This window comes from Brachycentrus maculatus, unplaced genomic scaffold, assembly GCF_059751285.1.
Source record: "Brachycentrus maculatus isolate JH-2025_06_01 unplaced genomic scaffold, ASM5975128v1 h1tg000387l, whole genome shotgun sequence".
Lineage (NCBI taxonomy): Eukaryota > Metazoa > Arthropoda > Insecta > Trichoptera > Brachycentridae > Brachycentrus > Brachycentrus maculatus.
In genome coordinates this window covers 448343-467312 of record NW_028281136.1, presented here as the reverse complement: position 1 = coordinate 467312, position 18970 = coordinate 448343, and the positions used below count along the sequence as shown (strand labels likewise).

The following is an 18970-nucleotide window of genomic DNA, read 5'->3' as shown; positions in this document are numbered from 1 at the left end:
CCAATATTTAAAAATGCAATACTGCAATCCAATATGCAATACTGAGTTCCCTAGCCATTTTACTATTCTCATTTTCAATTGATTCCTTTCCCCTATATCAGTAATGTCATTTTCCATGAGTAGTTTCACTTACATCATCTGTATCTCATTGAAGTTCTACTCCAATATTTAAAAATTGACTGATCGAACATGTTACCAAGTTCGAAATTGACTGATCGATAAGTTAACACATTAAACTATGCACACTCTGGATGCGGCTACGGGTAACAGAAGGAAAAAATGTAAAAAAAATAACTATTAATTTACCTCGCCTGACTTTTTTTACTTCTTCCTGACATAAAAAACAGCTTAAAGTAAGAAAGTACTAGGTGGTAAGTAAGTACTAGGTACTTACTCCGGTACTTACATTTTTTTTAATAATTAAAATGAAAGTGTATTGTGCCGATATGGTGAATCACCAAGATCCAATTAATGCATAAAGTCTACGAAAATGTGTTTCTCCTTCTCCTTGTCTCCTTTCTCACGTCGAAAAAAGAGGCGCATTTCTTTCTCCTTTGTGCGAATTTTTACGTTCTGCATTGGTCACATCCACATGTTATTGCCATTGCGTTACACAAACAAAATTCTCTCGATTTCTCTATTATTTTACTAAAAAAATGGCTATATGCATAGGTATAACAACCTGATAAAATTGAGCTTTTTTGAGTCGGAGTCGTATTGTTGGTAAATATAGGAATCGGAGTTGGACTCGTGTTTTTTTCTCCGACTCCACAGCCCTGATATAATTAAGTTAACATTGCATTGATCCCATGCTGTACCGTATGCATATCAATGTTTTGTTGTTGCATATCAAACAACAAAAAAGATTTAAAAAAAAGATATCTTAGAAAAATATCAAAACATACTGAAACCACAAAGGTTTAGATCACGCTAACACGTTGAACGCCACTCACAATGTGTGTGGTCAAGAGTTTGCGAGATTAAATATAACTCCAATCTTGGATTGGATTTTACATTCTGTGAATTGGTACCCTTCAAGTTTGCCATGTAGTATAAATGTATGTACACTCATGTGGCCCCCTGACAAATAATGGAAATTGGCCCAGATTTTTCTCTTAAAAATAATACTTTGCGGTTTGTAGTTGTGGCCCCAAGGACCTTTTTTTTAATGTGTTAAAAGATCTGGATCACCAATACGGAGCCGAAGCAGACAGATGGAGACCGAGCAAAAGATCCTGGACTTTGAAGCCAACCAATCTCCAAGATTGAAACTAGAGAAGAAGAAAACTTTCACCGTTTTTGTCAGAGTAAGAACATGCTAACACATTTTTTACATAACTTTTTAAATAAAGTACCTACCTAGATAATAAATAATGACAGCTGTCAATTTTTATCTATGGTTAACTTGGTATTATGTATATAATCTATGGTTAACCTACTTCATATATTTTTTTGACGGTTTTGACGTTTCGCCGGCCGGGCTGTTTACCACTATTTACCCTTTTAGATTTGAATAAATTTATTTTTATGATGTTATGAACATTCCAGTATGGAAGTTAATATTATCTTCGATAATTTAAAGATGTTATATGATTAACATATTGCAATACTGAAGTTTTTCTTATTTTCAACGTTAAATTCAGACAATTGTACACATTACACCATATATTTTGTAATAATACCCATGAGTCAGCGATGAGTCATTCTGTTTTGATGGTTTTAGACGGTCGCAGTTTATCTCGTATTTAGAGGCATCTGTTTTTTGTGAAAATTAGCATTTGGATAATCTCAAAAGGTAAATTTTATATTATGAAGGTACATATTTATTGTCATGCATGAAGAAACACACGAAGGAATCAGTAATATCGCTCACTCCTTTCAACAACGTCAAATATCAAAAAACTTGATTTTTCAGGAGATCGTTTTTAAAGTTTAAAAATATAATAAAATGTATTAGAAATAAATATCAAGACACTTATTAAACTTTTTACTGTGCAACAGATCTTTTTAGCTAAAACCCGACTGTTTTTCTCCATTTGAAAAATATTTAGTTTTACTTATTTATTTTTTTACAAAAATGTTAATAAAATTAGTATATAACCACTCACCGAGATTTTTACGTCTACCGGTTTCGAGACGTACCCGTCTCTTCGTCAGGACAATCACTAACACAGCATGCAAACAATACTACCCTTCCTTTGTTTGCATGCTGTGTTAGTGATTGTCCTGACGAAGAGACGGGTACGTCTCGAAACCGGTAGACGTAAAAATCTCGGTGAGTGGTTATATACTAATTTTATTAACATTTTTGTAAAAAAATAAATAAGTAAAAATGACTAACCACAAAGTAAATGCTTTAAATATTAATAATATTGAGAATATATTTAGTTTTTTTTAAAAATACTTAAACAATACCTTTTCTTCAAAATACATTTTCTGGGCATTCCGAAAACATGTACTACTGAAAATTGACAAATTTTGATTTATGACGTTCTTGAAAGGAGTGAACGATATGGGAGAGTAGGGCCAAAAGTTTATATGGCATGTATGTCTAGAAGGTAGGACAGTATGCCAGGGTTACGAGTAGAGAAATTAGAATTGAGGTGTGACAGTATAGTTAATCAGTAAGAAGATTAAAGGTCTTTAATATGGTTTGGTCATGTGGAGAGAATGTTTAGAGCAGTATATATGGGAGAGTGACACGGAGAATCTACATCATAGCATATATGACTGGATGCTAGGTCTATACACCAGGGTTCTTCTTCGTTTGTCTCAATCCTGTGGATTGGTCTGCAGCAACAAGTGACACCTCCTTCGCCACTCCGGTCTATTTTGCGAAAGGTCTATTTTACCAGGACTAGGAATAGAGAAATCAGGAGGAATGTGGGACAGGTATAGTTGGGATTTTAATATTAAGAAAGTTTGGAATTCAATCCGCTTTTAAGAGTATTACACCTGAAATAATTATATTATCCAGTTTTGTAGCGGTATTCTGATGGACGGTGTTTGTTCCAGATGGAGTTGACGGGGGGTTCAGTGAACGACAAGCTGACGGGGCTATCTCTGGGCGAGAGACATCGCAGCTTCAACAAGCTGATAGAAACTTCCCATCCGCAAGTCCTGTGTCCGGAGAACCTCGCCTCTTGGAGCAACAAGACTCAAGCGGATCAGATATACATCGCCAAGCTCGCCAACCGAACCCGCAACGCTCCAGTCCTCTGCGACATCTTCAAAACCGAGAACCAAATGGTGATCGCCTTCGCTCTCAAGGCCACCTGGCTGTTCCGGGGAACTTCCCATCCCCACCTGGTGTCCGCCCGCCACCTGCTCCGGGAAGTGTTCCCCTTCGCCTCCTACCACACCATCTGCAGGATCGTCTCCGCATTCGGGGCGCACTTGCAGAACGAAACGCTCGCCCGAGACCTCTACACTCAAATCTCACCGATTTACGGAGACCAACTCGCCGTCAAGCTTCTCCCAAAGTGCAGCGTCGAATTCATCCGATCGCAAATGTTGACGGATCATTTCAACATGCCCGAATCCCAGCTGTTGCAAATTTATAAAATAGACCCAAAGTTAGTGATAGAATATCTAACAAAACATCTCAGTGACGATGGAATAAAGAAAACTATGCCTCAATCCTACAGGTTCAAGAATGATTATAACAAGTTATGGCATTTGTACGCAAACGATAGCCCCCGAGAGTTTTTAGATTTGTACAAAAAATACCCAAACAAAATAAGCATCAAACTCGGTGGCAGAACCACCCGTCGTATATTGAACTTAGTTCGAGACGATGTGATTTCGAATCCTAAGTACTATCTAGAATTTCTACATCGACCTACATTGGTGAGTAGTTTGAAGGGAGAAAATTTAGAAAAGCTCGCTTTGAATTTGATGGCCGACGATGTAGCCGAATTCAGTTTTGAATCACTTTCCGTAGTGCTAGATAAATTCAAACCTACCAAGAGGGTCCAGTTTTTGATGAAGATATACGCGATGAAATATAACGGCGCTTCTGTTATACTCCTGTACGAATTTCTCAATTTGGATTTAGCAGAACACTTACCGCAGGAAATGCGACACGAGTGGGCTGCAATGAAAATCCAAAATTTAAAATTTAACGATTATTACAGGGAAGAACATTTTCTAAAGTTCATGTCTCCCGGCACGGCGATACCCCGCCTGACGACTCTACTCAAGGCGGCTTCCCAGATAGAGAACAGAACGGCTCTCCTAGAAAGAATGCTCGATTGCTGCAAGATAAATAAAGACGAGGAGAGTCTATTGAATGTTTTGAAGTACGTGGTGCAGAAACACAGGAACGATCAAGTGAGACTGCGTTATCAGTTCCTTAGCCACTTGAAGTCGTCCTTTACTCTCCACACGCTCTCTTCCGAGCACTGGGCCGCCATAAACGAGATGCTAGACTTTATGTGCGTCACTAAAGAGATGGAAGATTACCATCGACGAGGTATGTTGTCGGGATACCTAGAGTCTTATATGCGATTTTGTCTGGATAACGACCTTCCTATTGGCCCCAGTATAGACAAGTGCATAAAACACAACATCGGCCACGTCAACTTGCTGGTGGGAGTACCGAAGTATGAGTTCATCATTTTGGATGCATTTTTCGCTAAGTACAAAGCCATTATTGAAAGCAACCCGAAACATGGCAATGTTGAAGACATTGTCACGAGGCTTGTAGAATCTTATAAGAAGAGAAGCGATAGTAAGGGTCGTTCCGTCACAGAATGCACGTGGTTGATGGAAGTTATAAAAAATCATTTGTTAAATGATCCGGAAAACAAAAGGTTTTACTTGGTAAATCGATTGGCCGAAGATATCAAAGCCAAGATTATGTTCGCCGATAACATTTTTACAAATGACAATGCAGATATTAAAATTTGCGAGAATTTTCTACGCCACGATGCTAGCGTTATAATAAGGAACATGTCCTTACTCTTAGAACAATGCTTGCAAACTTACAGTTTACAGAAATTTGTCAAGTTTTTCTGCAGAATTAGGGCGTACATGAGTAAGCCGATGATGGAATTACTCAAGAAAGCCATCAAGGAACATTGTGAAAAAAATGAAAACTCGGAAGCCATTTCGGCTCTGGCCTTGTCGCTGTTACAGGACACCAAAGATGCCGAGAGGATGATAGAGGAATACTATCCTACGGAAACCAGAGTAGACTTGTCCGAGCACACTGCGGAATATGTGAATGGTGAAATAATCGCTAAAGGGTTACTGATCATAGATCCTCCCGTGTCGTATGAAACCTTGTTACGTTTCGCTAGCGGAGACTACCTGAAGTTCATAGTTCCATCTCTTCTGTCTCTGCCTTTTAAGAAATCCACCACCGATACTTTAGGCTACGTGAAGCAGTTGATGGATAGAAAAGTTTCCGCTAAAAAAACCGCCATTCGATTAGCTCATTACTTTTATCCGAGAAGCGAATTGTTGGATTTCTTCAAGAAACTTTGGGCGGTTGAAAAGAATGTTTCCATTCGGGAGGTTATATTCAAACAAATGTTTCGATTGCAACGAGTGGAACGCGACGCGGACAAGTATAGAGAGATCTGGGAAGCTCTGAGACAGTTCCTGCAATCTTTCAAAGAGCTGGACAGGCCGTTGTTCAAGTACCTCACTTGCCTTCATGTCAAACCTATTCTGGTGTCCCGATACTTCGAGACGTGTTGGGCGGTCGTCAAGCGGCTGGATTCGGAGAAGGTGAATGTGAGCGGAGAGCTGTCCAGTCTGTCTTCTGAAGCGCACGTCTTCAGGAAACACTTTACTGAAGAATTTCGCCAAGTCCTCATCGGTGAATACTTTTCGGCGGACGAAAAATCAGTCATTTTGGAAAACCTGCACACGTTTGTCTCATATCACATGCTGGAAGCCGATAGCCTCGAGCGACAACAAACTCTATTGAAAAAACTCACATCAGATAAATGGGGCTCGGAACATTCGCAAAACTCTACTCAAATGAAGGACATGAAAAGCTTCATCTTAAATTGTTGCCAATTGTCCCTAACGGCGAGTTTAAATGTCGACCCCATCCACATTTTTAATGATCTGTCCGCACTGTTGTCTTCGCGACTGCCGTTTGAGACGACCTTCGAACTCAACATCATTTTAAACGCGCATATAAAATGGAGACAAATCTTAGATGTCTGTACTAATGAAACTTTAAACGTGGATTCACCGGAAGCTAGTAAAGTGTTTGAGGCTTTCGGGAGGAAAATATGCTCGTATCTCATCGAAACTTGCGACAAACTGGGGAACGAATTGATATATCCGGTATTCTGGTCTTCGTTTTCTACTTTCTACAAGTTTTTCCTGGACAATTTCTCTGAAAATAAGAATGCTCCTTACCACTTCACGGAAGGCTTCATGGAGAACAAGTCGGATAGGTGTTACGTGATGGCGCTTGATTTGTTGGGCGTGAATACGGATCGCAAAAACCAACGCTATCGGAGGTTGATGGACAAGATTCACAAGGAAGGAAGCAAATCTGTACTAATCATTATGAATGAAATGCACGGGACGTATCTAACTAACTAACTAACTAACCATCGCGACGCACCGCAGGGGTAGGCAGAGAAAATAGAACACCACATCAATTTGCCTTTTCAAACAATCTTCGCCCCTTTCACATTCATGAACCTCCTCATACATCTCTTCTTCTTCAAACCCTTATCCACACCCCAATGGTGCATAGGGTACTGCATCATATAAACGCAGTGTTATCTAATCGTTAACACATGAAGGAAAGGTGATCAACCCTACAGTCCAGGGTAATATTAGAGTGAAAAATCACTTGTATTTATTTGACCCCCCCCTTCACTTCAAAAATCACTTATATTAATTTTGAAATTTTTTGGGGGTCAAGGGATCTTGCATCCCTTATGTCTATACTTGATGATGCCCAAGTTTCCATTGGTTCGGCTCTTATACACACACTGGTGCATAGAGCACTGCATCAGGTCATAATACATATACTTGTGTTTCATGTACCGGCCCAGTGTTTCCAACATTCTGATTCTCTTCTACATTCATGCTCCAATGCTTTTGCAGTAAATAAAAGGCATCGGATTTTAATTAATATATTTATAACTAACTAACTAACTAACTAACCATCACGCCGCTTCTCCGCAGGGTTAGGCAGAGAGAATCGAACGCCACACCACTCTGTCTTTGCGAACATTCTTTGCCTCTTCTACATTCATGCATCTCCTCATACATACCCGACGATTATTACGACTCCTGACCCGGCCGCTTTCAAGTATTTGACATACCTGATTGTGCCAAGTTTTCCTCGGTCGTCCTCTGCTTCTTTTTCCAACTACATTCGCTCCATAAATTTGTTTAACCGTTCTTTCTTCACTCATACGCTCCACATGTCCAAACCATCTCAATATATTTATTTTTAACAAAATACATAATCTAGTCTAATTTTATATGTGTATAAGTTAATCCGTAGAAATATAACAATCAAATATTCTACAAGGCGAAAAAAAAACACATTATTGGGTTTTTAAAGCTTTTTGTTAGTTTTGCCAGTGTCTAAAAATTATGGCAATTTCAAAACAAGCACCTTTGTTAAATCAATAAAAAAAAATTGCACATTTATACATTAAAAAAAAACCCTTATCCGCACCCCAATGGTGCATAGGGCACTGCGTCATATAAACGCAGTGTTATCTTGATCGTTTACACATGAAGGAAAGGCGATCAGCCCTCCGCTTCAGGTACCAGTCCAGGGTAATATTGAATAAATATGACAGTGAAAAAATCACTTATATTTATTTGACCCCCCGTGGGAATCGAACCCGGGACCTCCAGAACGGTAGCTGAGCGTGCTGACCATTACACTACGGAGGCGGACATTTATACATATTTTTGTACATACATTGGCATTTATACATATTTTTGCAAATTATTTCACTTTTTTTTTGTTAAAGGCTGTAGCTGAAAAAAAACATTGCAAGAGCTCGGCTGTCCAAATTTAAAACACAGTAAGGGACATTTTTTTTGTAGTAGGTTTTTTTTGCATTTATGGACTAAGTAGACTCTACTTAGTTCAAAAATGCAAAAAAACCTACTGCAAAAAAAATGTCTTGACATGTTTTTCACGAAAATGTTTTGACATGTTTTTTTTTTAATTAAAGAAAATATTTGTGCTATTATTATTTACACAAATATTTCAATTTCATACTATCTCCGCATGCCTCTTGAGAGCCGCCATCAAACTTGCCTCTTTTACAAGGCATCAGGTTCTCGACCACTGCTGACAATTCGTCGTCAGAACTTCGGGATGCGGATCTGACTTGGGAGGATGCAAGGGAGCTGGCAGCCGACAGAAAAGCCTGGAGACAGTTTGTGGACTCCATATGCTCCACCTAGGGAGCGGATATGGTTAATAATAAATATAATACTATTTCTGTGAACCTAAGCGGCTCATTATTAGAAATAGGTATCAGATTGTGGTAAGAACCGAGAAGCTCTGACTTAAGAGTCCGCGACACTAGCCACGGGACCACAACCCGACACGTTTTGCAGGTTTGTGACATTGTATAAACTAATATGTTTATAATAATATTCTACATATAAATATTTATAATGCATTGTTATATATTTGTCATATCGCTCACTCTTTTCAAGAACGTCATAAATCAAAATACTTGATTTTTCAGGAGAACGATTTTAAAGTTTAAAAATAAAACACAATTTATTAAAAATAAATATCAAGCCACTTATTGAACTCTTTACCGCGCAACAGATCTTTTTAGGTAAAACCTGAAGGTTTTTTCTACATTTGAAAAATATTTAATTTATTTATAAAAATAATTAAACAATACATTTTCTTCAAAATGCAAAAACAACATTTTGTGCCCTGTAGCGGGTAAATATTATGTTAAAAATATGCCTCTTTTGCTGGGATATAGTACATTTTCTGGGTATTCCGAAAACATGCACAACTGAAAATTGACGATTTTTGATTTATGACGTTCTTGAAAGGAGTGAGCGATATATCTTTTAATATTGTTATATCAATAAATAAATACTATTTAAAAAAATTAAATATATTTTTTCTTTAATTTCTTCTTCTTCTTCAAACCCATATCCGCTCCTCATTGGTGCATCCCTATGCATATTTTTGTCAAAATATTCTGTTGGTTTTCTAATAATAATTTTTTTTTTTTTTTTTCAAACCCTGAAATGTGATGGTGCATAGGGCACTGCATCATATAAACGCAGTGTTATCTCAATCGTTAACACACGAAAGAAAGGTGATCAGCCCTCCACTTCAGGTACTAGTTCAGGGTAATGTTGAATAAATAATAATGAGAAAAAATCACTTATATTTATTTGAACCCCTTCCTGGGAATCGAACCCGGGACCTACAGAACAGTAGCAGAGCGTGCTGACCATTACGGAGGCAGACAAGGATTATAAGATAATAATAATAGTAATTTTAGATAATTTATATAGTGCCATTTTCGTAAAATACTACTTCAAGGCCGCGCATACAAATATGAATTACGATATAAAAATGATAATGATAGATAAGAAATATTAACACATTGTAGTCGGGCGCTTCGAACAGTAGACTCTAGCCTATAGCGGGTGTTTTTCGCGATTAGCGCAAAAATATATCGCTTTCTTAAAATTGACACAATTTCTAAACCAAATAATATTTTCGATTGAAATTTTCAAAGAAATCATATATGACATTTGATCATCGAAAATAAATTATAACCATAATTTTTAATTAAGTATTCCGTATTTCACAATTTTAGAAGCATTGTAAACTCTAAAAAATAGTCTTCCTCTCCGAGGTATCATTCCCTATACAATGCTAATATATTCAAATAATAAAATACCAAACAGTAAACGAAACAGTGCGAGCGGTATGAAAAATAGTCCAATACGTGAAATGACTAAACTAAACTGGAGATTGAGATCGCATAAAAACTCTAGATTTCTGGCGATGCCTTTACAAGCGACACACTAGCCAATCCGGACAAGGCATCTCAAATAACGTCAACAGACTGTCGCCTAGCACCCATTACCCTTCAACGCGTTTTATTTCACGCTGATAACATACCCGTATATTGCCGTTTCCCGCCGATAACCGACAGTCGACAAAAACGGCATTTGCCGTGTCCCGCAGTTGACCGACAGTCTGCGAAAAACGGCAAATGCCGTGTCCCGACGACAACATGTTAAAAATATTGTTGATTGGCTGAGTCTGAAAGGGGAAAAGTGGAGCAGCCGTATTATTGCGCCTTCTTCTCGGTCTTCTTGGGCTGGAGCGTGGCCAAGATGTTGGGCAGGACGCCTCCCTGAGCGATGGTAGCGCCGGAGAGCAGCTTGTTGAGCTCCCGTCATTGTGGACAGTCAACTGCAGTTGGCGGGGGGTGATGCTGGTCTTCTCGTTATCTCTGACAGCATTGCCAGGCATCTCCAACACCTTGGCAGTGAGGTATACGGGCGCACAAGCCCCAACTTTCTCAGCACAGTAGATGCAAGATTTATTTGTTTTTTTATTTGTTCGGGAATAGTACAGCTTTACATATAAAAAAAAGTATATGGTAAATTTATGTATTAATTTTAAATCAAACACAGATGTTTTGAGTCTACTAAGTTGTATTTTATTAACAAAAACACATAAAAAATTATATTGTGACAATTGTTTCGCCTTGTTAGGGCATTATCAAACGAAAGTATATAATAAACAATAGTTACATTAACAATAATAAACATTACATTACATTAATAATTGTCCGCCTCCGTAGTGTAATGGTCAGCACGCTCGGCTACCGTTCTGGAGGTCCCGGGTTCGATTCCCAAGGGGGGCCAAATAAATATAAGTGATTTTTTCACTGTAATATTTATTCAATATTATCCTGGACTGGTACCTGAAGCGGAGGGCTGATCACCTTTCCTTCATGTGTAAAAAACGATCAAGACAACACTGCGTTTATATGAAGCAGTGCCCTATACACCATTGGGGTGCGGATAAGGGTTTTATTATTATTATTACATTAACAAAAAATAGTTATATTAATAAAAATAAAGCCAGTTGAACAATTCCACTTTTATAAAGCCAATTAAACAATATGTCACGGTTTACATAGCTATAAGACCAGAACCTATTCCGTACTTTTGATTCATAATAATAAGTACACAACCGCTCCCTTCCATTCGAATCTTACGCATCAACCTGAGATAGTGTTGGTTTTTAGAATCTGTATTCACACCCAACAAATCAAGTGCCATCGCGTAACACCTATCCGACTTGTTCTCCATGAAGCCTTCGATGAAGTGGTAAGGAGCATTCTTGTTTTCAGAGAAATTGGCCAAGAAAAACCTGTAGAAAGTAGAAAATGACGACCATAATATCGGATATATCATTTCATTCCCCAGCTTATCGCAAGTTTCAATAAGATACGAGCATATTTTCCTTCCGAAAGCTTCAAACACTTTACTAGCTTCCGGTGAATCCGCCTTTAAACACACGTTAGTATGGACATCTAAAATTTGTCTCCATTTTATATACGCGTTTAAAATTACGTCAAGTTCGAAGGTCGTCTCAAACGGCAGTCGCGAAGACAACAGTGCGGACAGATCCATTAAAATGTGCATTGGGTCGACATTTAAATTCGCCGTCAGGGACAATTCGCAACACTTTAAAATGAAGCTTTTCATACTCTTCATTTGAGTAGAGTCTTGCGAATGTTCCGGGCCCCATTTACCTGATGCGAATTTTTTCAATAGAGCTTGTTGTCGCTCGAGGCTATCGGCTTCCAGCATGTGGTAGGAGACAAATGTGTGCAGGTTTTCTGATATGGCCGATTTTTCGTCCGCCGAAAAGTATTCATCTATGAGTACTTGGCAAAATTCGTCGCTGAAGTGTCTCCTGAAGGCGTGCGCTTCTGAAGAGAGATTGGACAGCTCTCCGCTCACATTCACCTTCTCCGAACCCAGCCGCTTGACGACCGCCCAACATGCCTCGAAGTATCGGGATACCAGAATCGGTTTGACGTGAACGCAAGTGAGGTACTTGAACAACGGCCTGTCCAGCTCTTTGAAAGATTGCAGGAACTGTCTCAGAGCTTCCCAGATCTCTCTATACTTGTCTGCGTCGCGTTCCACTCGTTGCAATCGGAACGTTTGTTTGAATATAACCTCCCGAATGGAAACATTATTTTCAACCGCCCAAAGTTTCTTGAAGAAATCCAACAATTCGCTTCTCGCATAAAAGTAAAAAGCCAATCTGATGACGTTCTTTTTGACAGAAACTGGTCTATCTATCAGCCGCTCGAAGTAAGCCAAAGTATCGGTGGTGGATTTCTTAAAAGGCAGAGACAGAAGAGATGGAACTATGAACTTCAGGTAGTCTCCGCTAGCGAAACGTAACAAGGTTTCATACGACACGGGAGGATCTATGATCAGTAACCCTTTAGCGATTATTTCACCATTCACATATTCCGCAGTGTGCTCGGACAAGTCTACTCTGGTTTCCGTAGGATAATATTCCTCGATCATCCTCTCGGCATCTCCAGTGTCCTGTAAGAGTGACAAGACTAGAGCCGAAATGGCTTCCGAGTTTTCATTTTTTTCACAATGCTCCTTGATGGCTTTCTGGAATAATTCCATCATCGGTTTACTCATGTACGCCCTAATTCTGTGGAAAAACCTGGCAAACTTTTGGACTCTATTGTAAGTTGTCAAGTACTCCAGGAGGACAGACACGTTCCTGATTATAACGCTCGTATCGTGGCGTAGGAAATTGTCACAAATTTTTATTTTGGCATTGTCATTCCTGATCATCATATCGGAGAACATCACTCTGGCTTTGACGTCTTCGCATAATTGACGAGTTAGATAAGCCATTTTGTTTTCCGGATCTTCTTGCAATTGATTTTTTATAACTTCCATCAACCACATGCATTCTGTGACGGATCGATCCTTACTATCGCTTCTCGTCTTATAAGATTCTACGAGCCTCGTGACAATGTCTTTAACTTTGTCATCTTTCGGATTGCTTTCAATAATGGCTTTGTACTTTGCGAAAAATGCATCCAAAATGATGAACTCATATTTCGGTACTCCCACCAGCAAGTTGACGTAACCGATGTTGTATTTTATACACTTGTCTATACTGGGGCCAATAGGAAGGTCGTTATCCAGACAAAATCGCATATAACTTTCTAGATAATTAAATAACATATGGTGACCGTAGATTTGAATGTCTTTAGTGACAAACATAAAGTCTAGCATCTCGTTTATGGCGGCCCAGTGCTCGGAAGAGAGCGTGTGGAGAGTGAAGGACGACTTCAAGTGGCTAAGGAACTGATAACGCAGTCTCACTTGATCGTTCCTGTGTTTCTGCACCACGTACTTCAAAACATTCAATAGACTCTCCTCGTCTTTATTTATCTTGCAGCAATCGAGCATTCTTTCTAGGAGAGCCGTTCTGTTCTCTATCTGGGAAGCCGCCTTGAGTAGAGTCATCAGGCGGGGTATCGCCGTGCCCGGAGACATGTATTTCAGAAAATACTCTTCCGTATAGTGATCGTCAAATTTTAAATTTTGAATTTTTGTTGCAGCCCACTCGTGTCTCACTTCCTGGGGTAAATGTTCAGCTAAATCCCACCATAAGAATCCTCTCAGGAGTATAACAGAAGCGCCGTTATATTTTTTCGCGTATATCTTCATCAAAAACTGGACTTTCTTGTCAGGTTTGAATTTGTCTAGTACTACGGAAAGTGGGTATCCATAATTGAATTTGGCTACATCGTCTTCCATCAAATTCAAAGCGAGCTTTTCTAAATTTTCTCCCTTCAAACTACTCACCAATGTAGGTCGATGTAGAAATTCTAGATAGTACTTAGGATCCAAAATCACATCGTCTCGAACTAAGTTCAATATACGACTGGTGGTTCTGCCACCGAGTTTGATGCTAATTTTGTTTGGGTATTTTTTGTACAAATCTAAAAACTCTCGGGGGCTATCGTTTGCGTACAAATGCCATAACTTGTTATAATCATTCTTGAACTTGTAGGATTGAGGCATAGTTTTTTTTACTCCATCGTCACTGAGATGTTTTGTCAGATATTCTATCACTAACTTTGGGTCTATTTTATAAATTTGCAACAGCTGGGATTCGGGCATGTTGAAATGATCCGTCAACATTTGCGATCGGATGAATTCGACGCTGCACTTTGGGAGTAGTTTGACGGCGAGTTGGTCTCCGTAAATCGGTGAGATTTGAGTGTAGAGGTCTCGGGCGAGCGTTTCGTTCTGCAAGTGCGCCCCGAATGCGGAGACGATCCTGCAGACGGTGTGGTAGGAGGCGAAGGGGAACACTTCCCGGAGCAGGTGGCGGGCGGACACCAGGTGGGGATGGGAAGTTCCCCGGAACAGCCAGGTGGCCTTGAGAGCGAAGGCGATCACCATTTGGTTCTCGGTTTTGAAGATGTCGCAGAGGACTGGAGCGTTGCGGGTTCGGTTGGCGAGCTTGGCGATGTATATCTGATCCGCTTGAGTCTTGTTGCTCCAAGAGGCGAGGTTCTCCGGACACAGGACCTGTGGATGGGATGTTTCTATCAACTTGTTGAAGCTGCGATGTCTCTCGCCCAGAGATAGCCCCATCAGCTTGTCGTCTACTGAGCCCCCCGTCAACTCCATCTGGAACAAACACTGTCCATCAGAATACTGCTACAAGACTGGATAGTATAATTATTTCAGGTATAATACTCTTAAAAGCGGATTGAATTCCAAACTTACTTAATGTGAAAATCCCAACTATACCTGACCCACGTTCCTTTTGATTTCTTTTTTCCTAATCCTGGTAAAATAGACTTTACTGCAAAATAGACCGGAGTGGCGAAGGAGGTGTCACTTGTTGCTGCAGACCAATCCACAGGATTGAGACAAACGAAGAAGAACCCTGGTGTATAGACCTAGCATCCAGTCATATATGCTATGATGTAGACTCTCCGTGTCACTCTCCCATATATACTGCTCTAACCATTCTCTCCACATGACCAAGCCATATTAAAGACCTTTCATATTCTTACTGATAACTATACTGTCACACCTGCACATCAGTTCTAATTTCTCTACTCCTAATCCTGGCATACTGTCTTACATACCTTCTAGTCACACATGGGTCTCCCTTGGGTCTCCCTCTCTAGTGAAGAGTGAAGAAAAATAGTAAAACAAATAACAGACATAAAAAAATTGAGGACTTTAAAATGCTAAAAAATTAATTAAATGAATTTTATATATCGTAGTCGTACAGGAGAAAGTGACCAACTAACAAAACGTAAAATGTTCAGGAGGGCCATTTAAGTCACTATTGCTTGGCAAGAAAATAAACACCAATGCAGTTAGCCATTTTTAACAAGTCAATATATTATACTTAATAAAATAAATAATAAAACCCTTATCCGCACCCCAATGGTGCATAGGGCACTGCGTCATATAAATGCAGAGTTATCTTGATCGTTTACACATGAAGGAAGGGTGATCAGCCCTCCGCTTCAGGTACCAGTCCAGGGTAATATTGAATAAATATTACAGAGAAAAAATAGCTTAAATTTATTTGACCCCCCTTGGGAATCGAACCCGGGACCTCCAGAACGGTAGCCGGGCGTGCTGACCATTGCACTACGGAGGCGGACAGATATTATACTTCCAAGTTTAAAATCCTTTGGGATTTTTTCCAGGGCAATATTAAGCTAGTAAGATATCAAATAGTCAATGGTCACGTTTTTGTAAAAAATGCACTTGGTCACTTTCTCCTGTGTGACTGCGATATGTTAATCTAAGAAAGAAAAAACATGAAAAAAAAATCATTTCAATATTGTATAACTAACAAAGAACTGCATTTTTAATTTTAAGATTGTAAGTATAAATGTTTAGAAAATGAATTAAAATTATAAAAATAACTTTTGAAACCATATTAAATAATAAAAAAAAATAATGAGGCAATTTTGGTTGGTTATAGAAGCAAAAGGAAGACCGAGGAAAAGTTGGCACGAAAAATACTGGTATTCAGAAATTCTGTTAATATTTGAGCTTGTAAAAAGTATAGAAAAAAATTTTAGGTCGATCCTCACCCCCTGCAACTTACCCTTATCAAGCTAAAATTATTATTAGTGTCGGGTTGTGGTCCCGTGGTTAGTACCGCTGACTCTCGAGTCAGAATTTGGATTCGAAGGCACTCTACCACAATTTGATGCCTATTTTTAATATTGGCTTACAGAAATAGTATGAAATTGAAGTATTTTTGTAAATAATAAAAAAAAACACAAATATTTCTCTTTTATTATAAAATTATCTAGCAATTACACTCGCTCTGTATCTCATACACTTAAAATGAATTTGTACGCAGCCCAATTTCGTTATGTTTATCGATTTTTTTTCGTCAAAATTAACATTATTTTCAAAGGCAATAAGTTGACATTTTGGAATAACTCTATATTTCTTGCATTTTGTCTATGCTCTCATTCATTAAAGAAACGTCAGCTTGACAGCTAAACTGACAAACCAATCATCACGCCGTTCCATGCAGGGGTAGGCAGAGAAGTGAACGCCGCACTTCTGTCATTGCAAACATTCTTCGCATCTTCCACATTCACGCATCTCTTCATACATACTCGCCGATTATTTTGACTCCTGACCCGACCGCGTCATTCGTTACCAACTTACGAAAGCAACGTTTTTACGAAGGCGATTTTGCAAAAGAAAATGTTGAATGAAAATAATGATTATATCGGCTGTTATAAATACAAAACGAGTCTTACACAATCCTTAATAGGTTGAGTTGTTAATTTAGATATTCCTGCCGAGTGATAATACCCTATTGCATGAACGCAAGGTGATCATTCCAGTACCTACTCCAGATTCTGGGATATAGAACTAGAATATATTTCATGGGATGAATTGAAGTACATAGTCTCTTTAAAAAATGCATAAAAAATATTACTTTATAAAATAATACAACGTTGTTTTTAACCACTTTTTATTGGTTCTTTTTTCTTCAACCGGTTTCGACAAGAACCTTGTCATCCACCAGGGCTAAAGAATATATGTTTAATGAGTAAAAGTACCAATAAAGAGTGGTTAAAACAAATTCGTTTTATTTTATTAAGTTTATAAATATGCCACAAAGTATCTGCGAAAACCGTTCAAGAAACCAAAATATTACCTTTGAGTATATGTAGTAGCTGCAAAGTTTCACAATAAAACAGAACTTCTAAACAAGAAATAACATGCTAAGACTGCGATTATTTAAACTGAAGTGACTTGTCAATGACTCATGGGTATTTTTATGGAAAATATGGTGCAATGTTTACAATAATATAAAATAAAATTGTGCTTGTAGAGAAAATAAACCATGCACGTCAGTGAAATAACTGCTACGTAATGGTTTCGTAATATATATTTACGTTATTTTGACGGTAAAATTAATCCTGATATCGATATATTGATAAGATTAAAAATTAAATGTTCCATCAAAAATTGAAGCTGCCGGCGGAATTGACAAAACGCAATAACCATAGAAAAAAGAATTATAGCGATAATACAGCTCGCTAAAAACAATGATGGGAGAAATTGGTCAAAACATTCGATTATTACTCGGACTTCGTTCAAATGAATTCTAGATAATCGAGTGATCTTCGCCGTAGGCTAAAAAAGGTTGAAAGTATTTTATTAGGAATCTTTTATGTATTATTGTATTATATTTTTCCCTGACCATTGTCAGCACGCTCGACCACCGTACCGGAGGTCCCGGATTTGATTCCCACAGGGGGGGCAAATAAATATAAGTGATTTTTCACTCGTAATATTTATTCGATTTTACCCTGGACTGGTACCTGAAGCGGAGGGCTGATCACCTTTCCTTCGTGTATGAATGATCAAGATAACACTGCGTTTATATATGATGCAGTGCCCTATGCACCATTGGGGTGCGGATAAGAGTTTGAATGAATTAAAAACAATGGTGGAAGAATCGATCAAAATATTCGATCATAAAAATAATCGAAATATTTGACATTTGTGAATTAAAAAGCTGCAGTATACAAACAGATTCAGGGTGGCAAAATGAATCATCGTGCCAAGTTTTCCCCGGTCTTCCTCTGCTTCTTTTTACAACTGCATTCGTCTCATATATTTGTTTTAGCGTTCTTTCCTCACTCATTCGTCCACATGCCAAAATTATTCAAGATCCATCAAGATAAACTAAGTAACCATCACGCCGCTTACGGGCTAGGCAGAGAGAATAGAACGCCACACTACTCTGTCTTTGCAAACATTCTTCGCCTCTTCCACGTTCATGCATCTCCTCATACATACCCGCCGATTGTTACGACTACTGACCTGACCGCTTTCAAGACCTTTCTGACCGCATCAAGATAAAAGATGGTATTTAAAGGTAAGGTTAGGTAAGGTTTGCTGAGAAGTTCCTGATTGGTCCACACTAGATTATCCCTCCTGTTCCCAACACAGATTCAAATAAAAACATTGAATTAGCTAGAAGAAACAAAAATCCACTAAATGATCTATAAACCTTGTACATAATAAGCAAGGTAAATAATAAATGCATTTCCCATCTAAAAAAAAAAGGTAAGGTTAGGTTAGGTTTGGTTAGTCACTCATACGCGGTAAAAAGTGCGATGAGAAAATAAATAAGGCAGTATATTTTTGTATAAATATATTTTTAATATCAAAATGCATCAACTATCACTATAATATAATATTACATTTTGTCATCTCAACAAAGATGAAGAAGAATATGGACGTCCGGATATTTACAGGGTTTATGACCTGTCATAGGATGGTTAGTTTAGTGATATATCTACTTTTAATTTAAGTTTTACTTGGTAAATACCACTAGAAATTTTATTTTTAAACATCTCAACATAGATGAAGAATAATATGG

At 38.4% G+C, this 18970-nt stretch overlaps 2 protein-coding genes across 2 annotated transcripts; one reads left to right on the top strand and one right to left on the bottom strand.

The window, feature by feature from the left end:
• Positions 1-1454: 1454 nt before the first annotated feature.
• On the top strand, positions 1455-7649 carry LOC148303089 (uncharacterized). Its single transcript, XM_088270509.1, has 2 exons — positions 1455-1795; positions 3016-7649. The coding sequence occupies exon 2, from the start codon at positions 3016-3018 to the stop codon at positions 6568-6570; it is 3555 nt and encodes a 1184-aa protein (XP_088126635.1). The 5' UTR covers positions 1455-1795; the 3' UTR covers positions 6571-7649.
• Positions 7650-10645: 2996 nt separating this feature from the next.
• On the bottom strand, positions 10646-17580 carry LOC148303088 (uncharacterized). Its single transcript, XM_088270487.1, has 2 exons — positions 17234-17580; positions 10646-14706 (listed from the first exon to the last, which is right to left on the bottom strand). The coding sequence occupies exon 2, from the start codon at positions 14704-14706 to the stop codon at positions 11143-11145; it is 3564 nt and encodes a 1187-aa protein (XP_088126613.1). The 5' UTR covers positions 17234-17580; the 3' UTR covers positions 10646-11142.
• Between the last annotated feature and the right edge of the window lie 1390 nt (positions 17581-18970).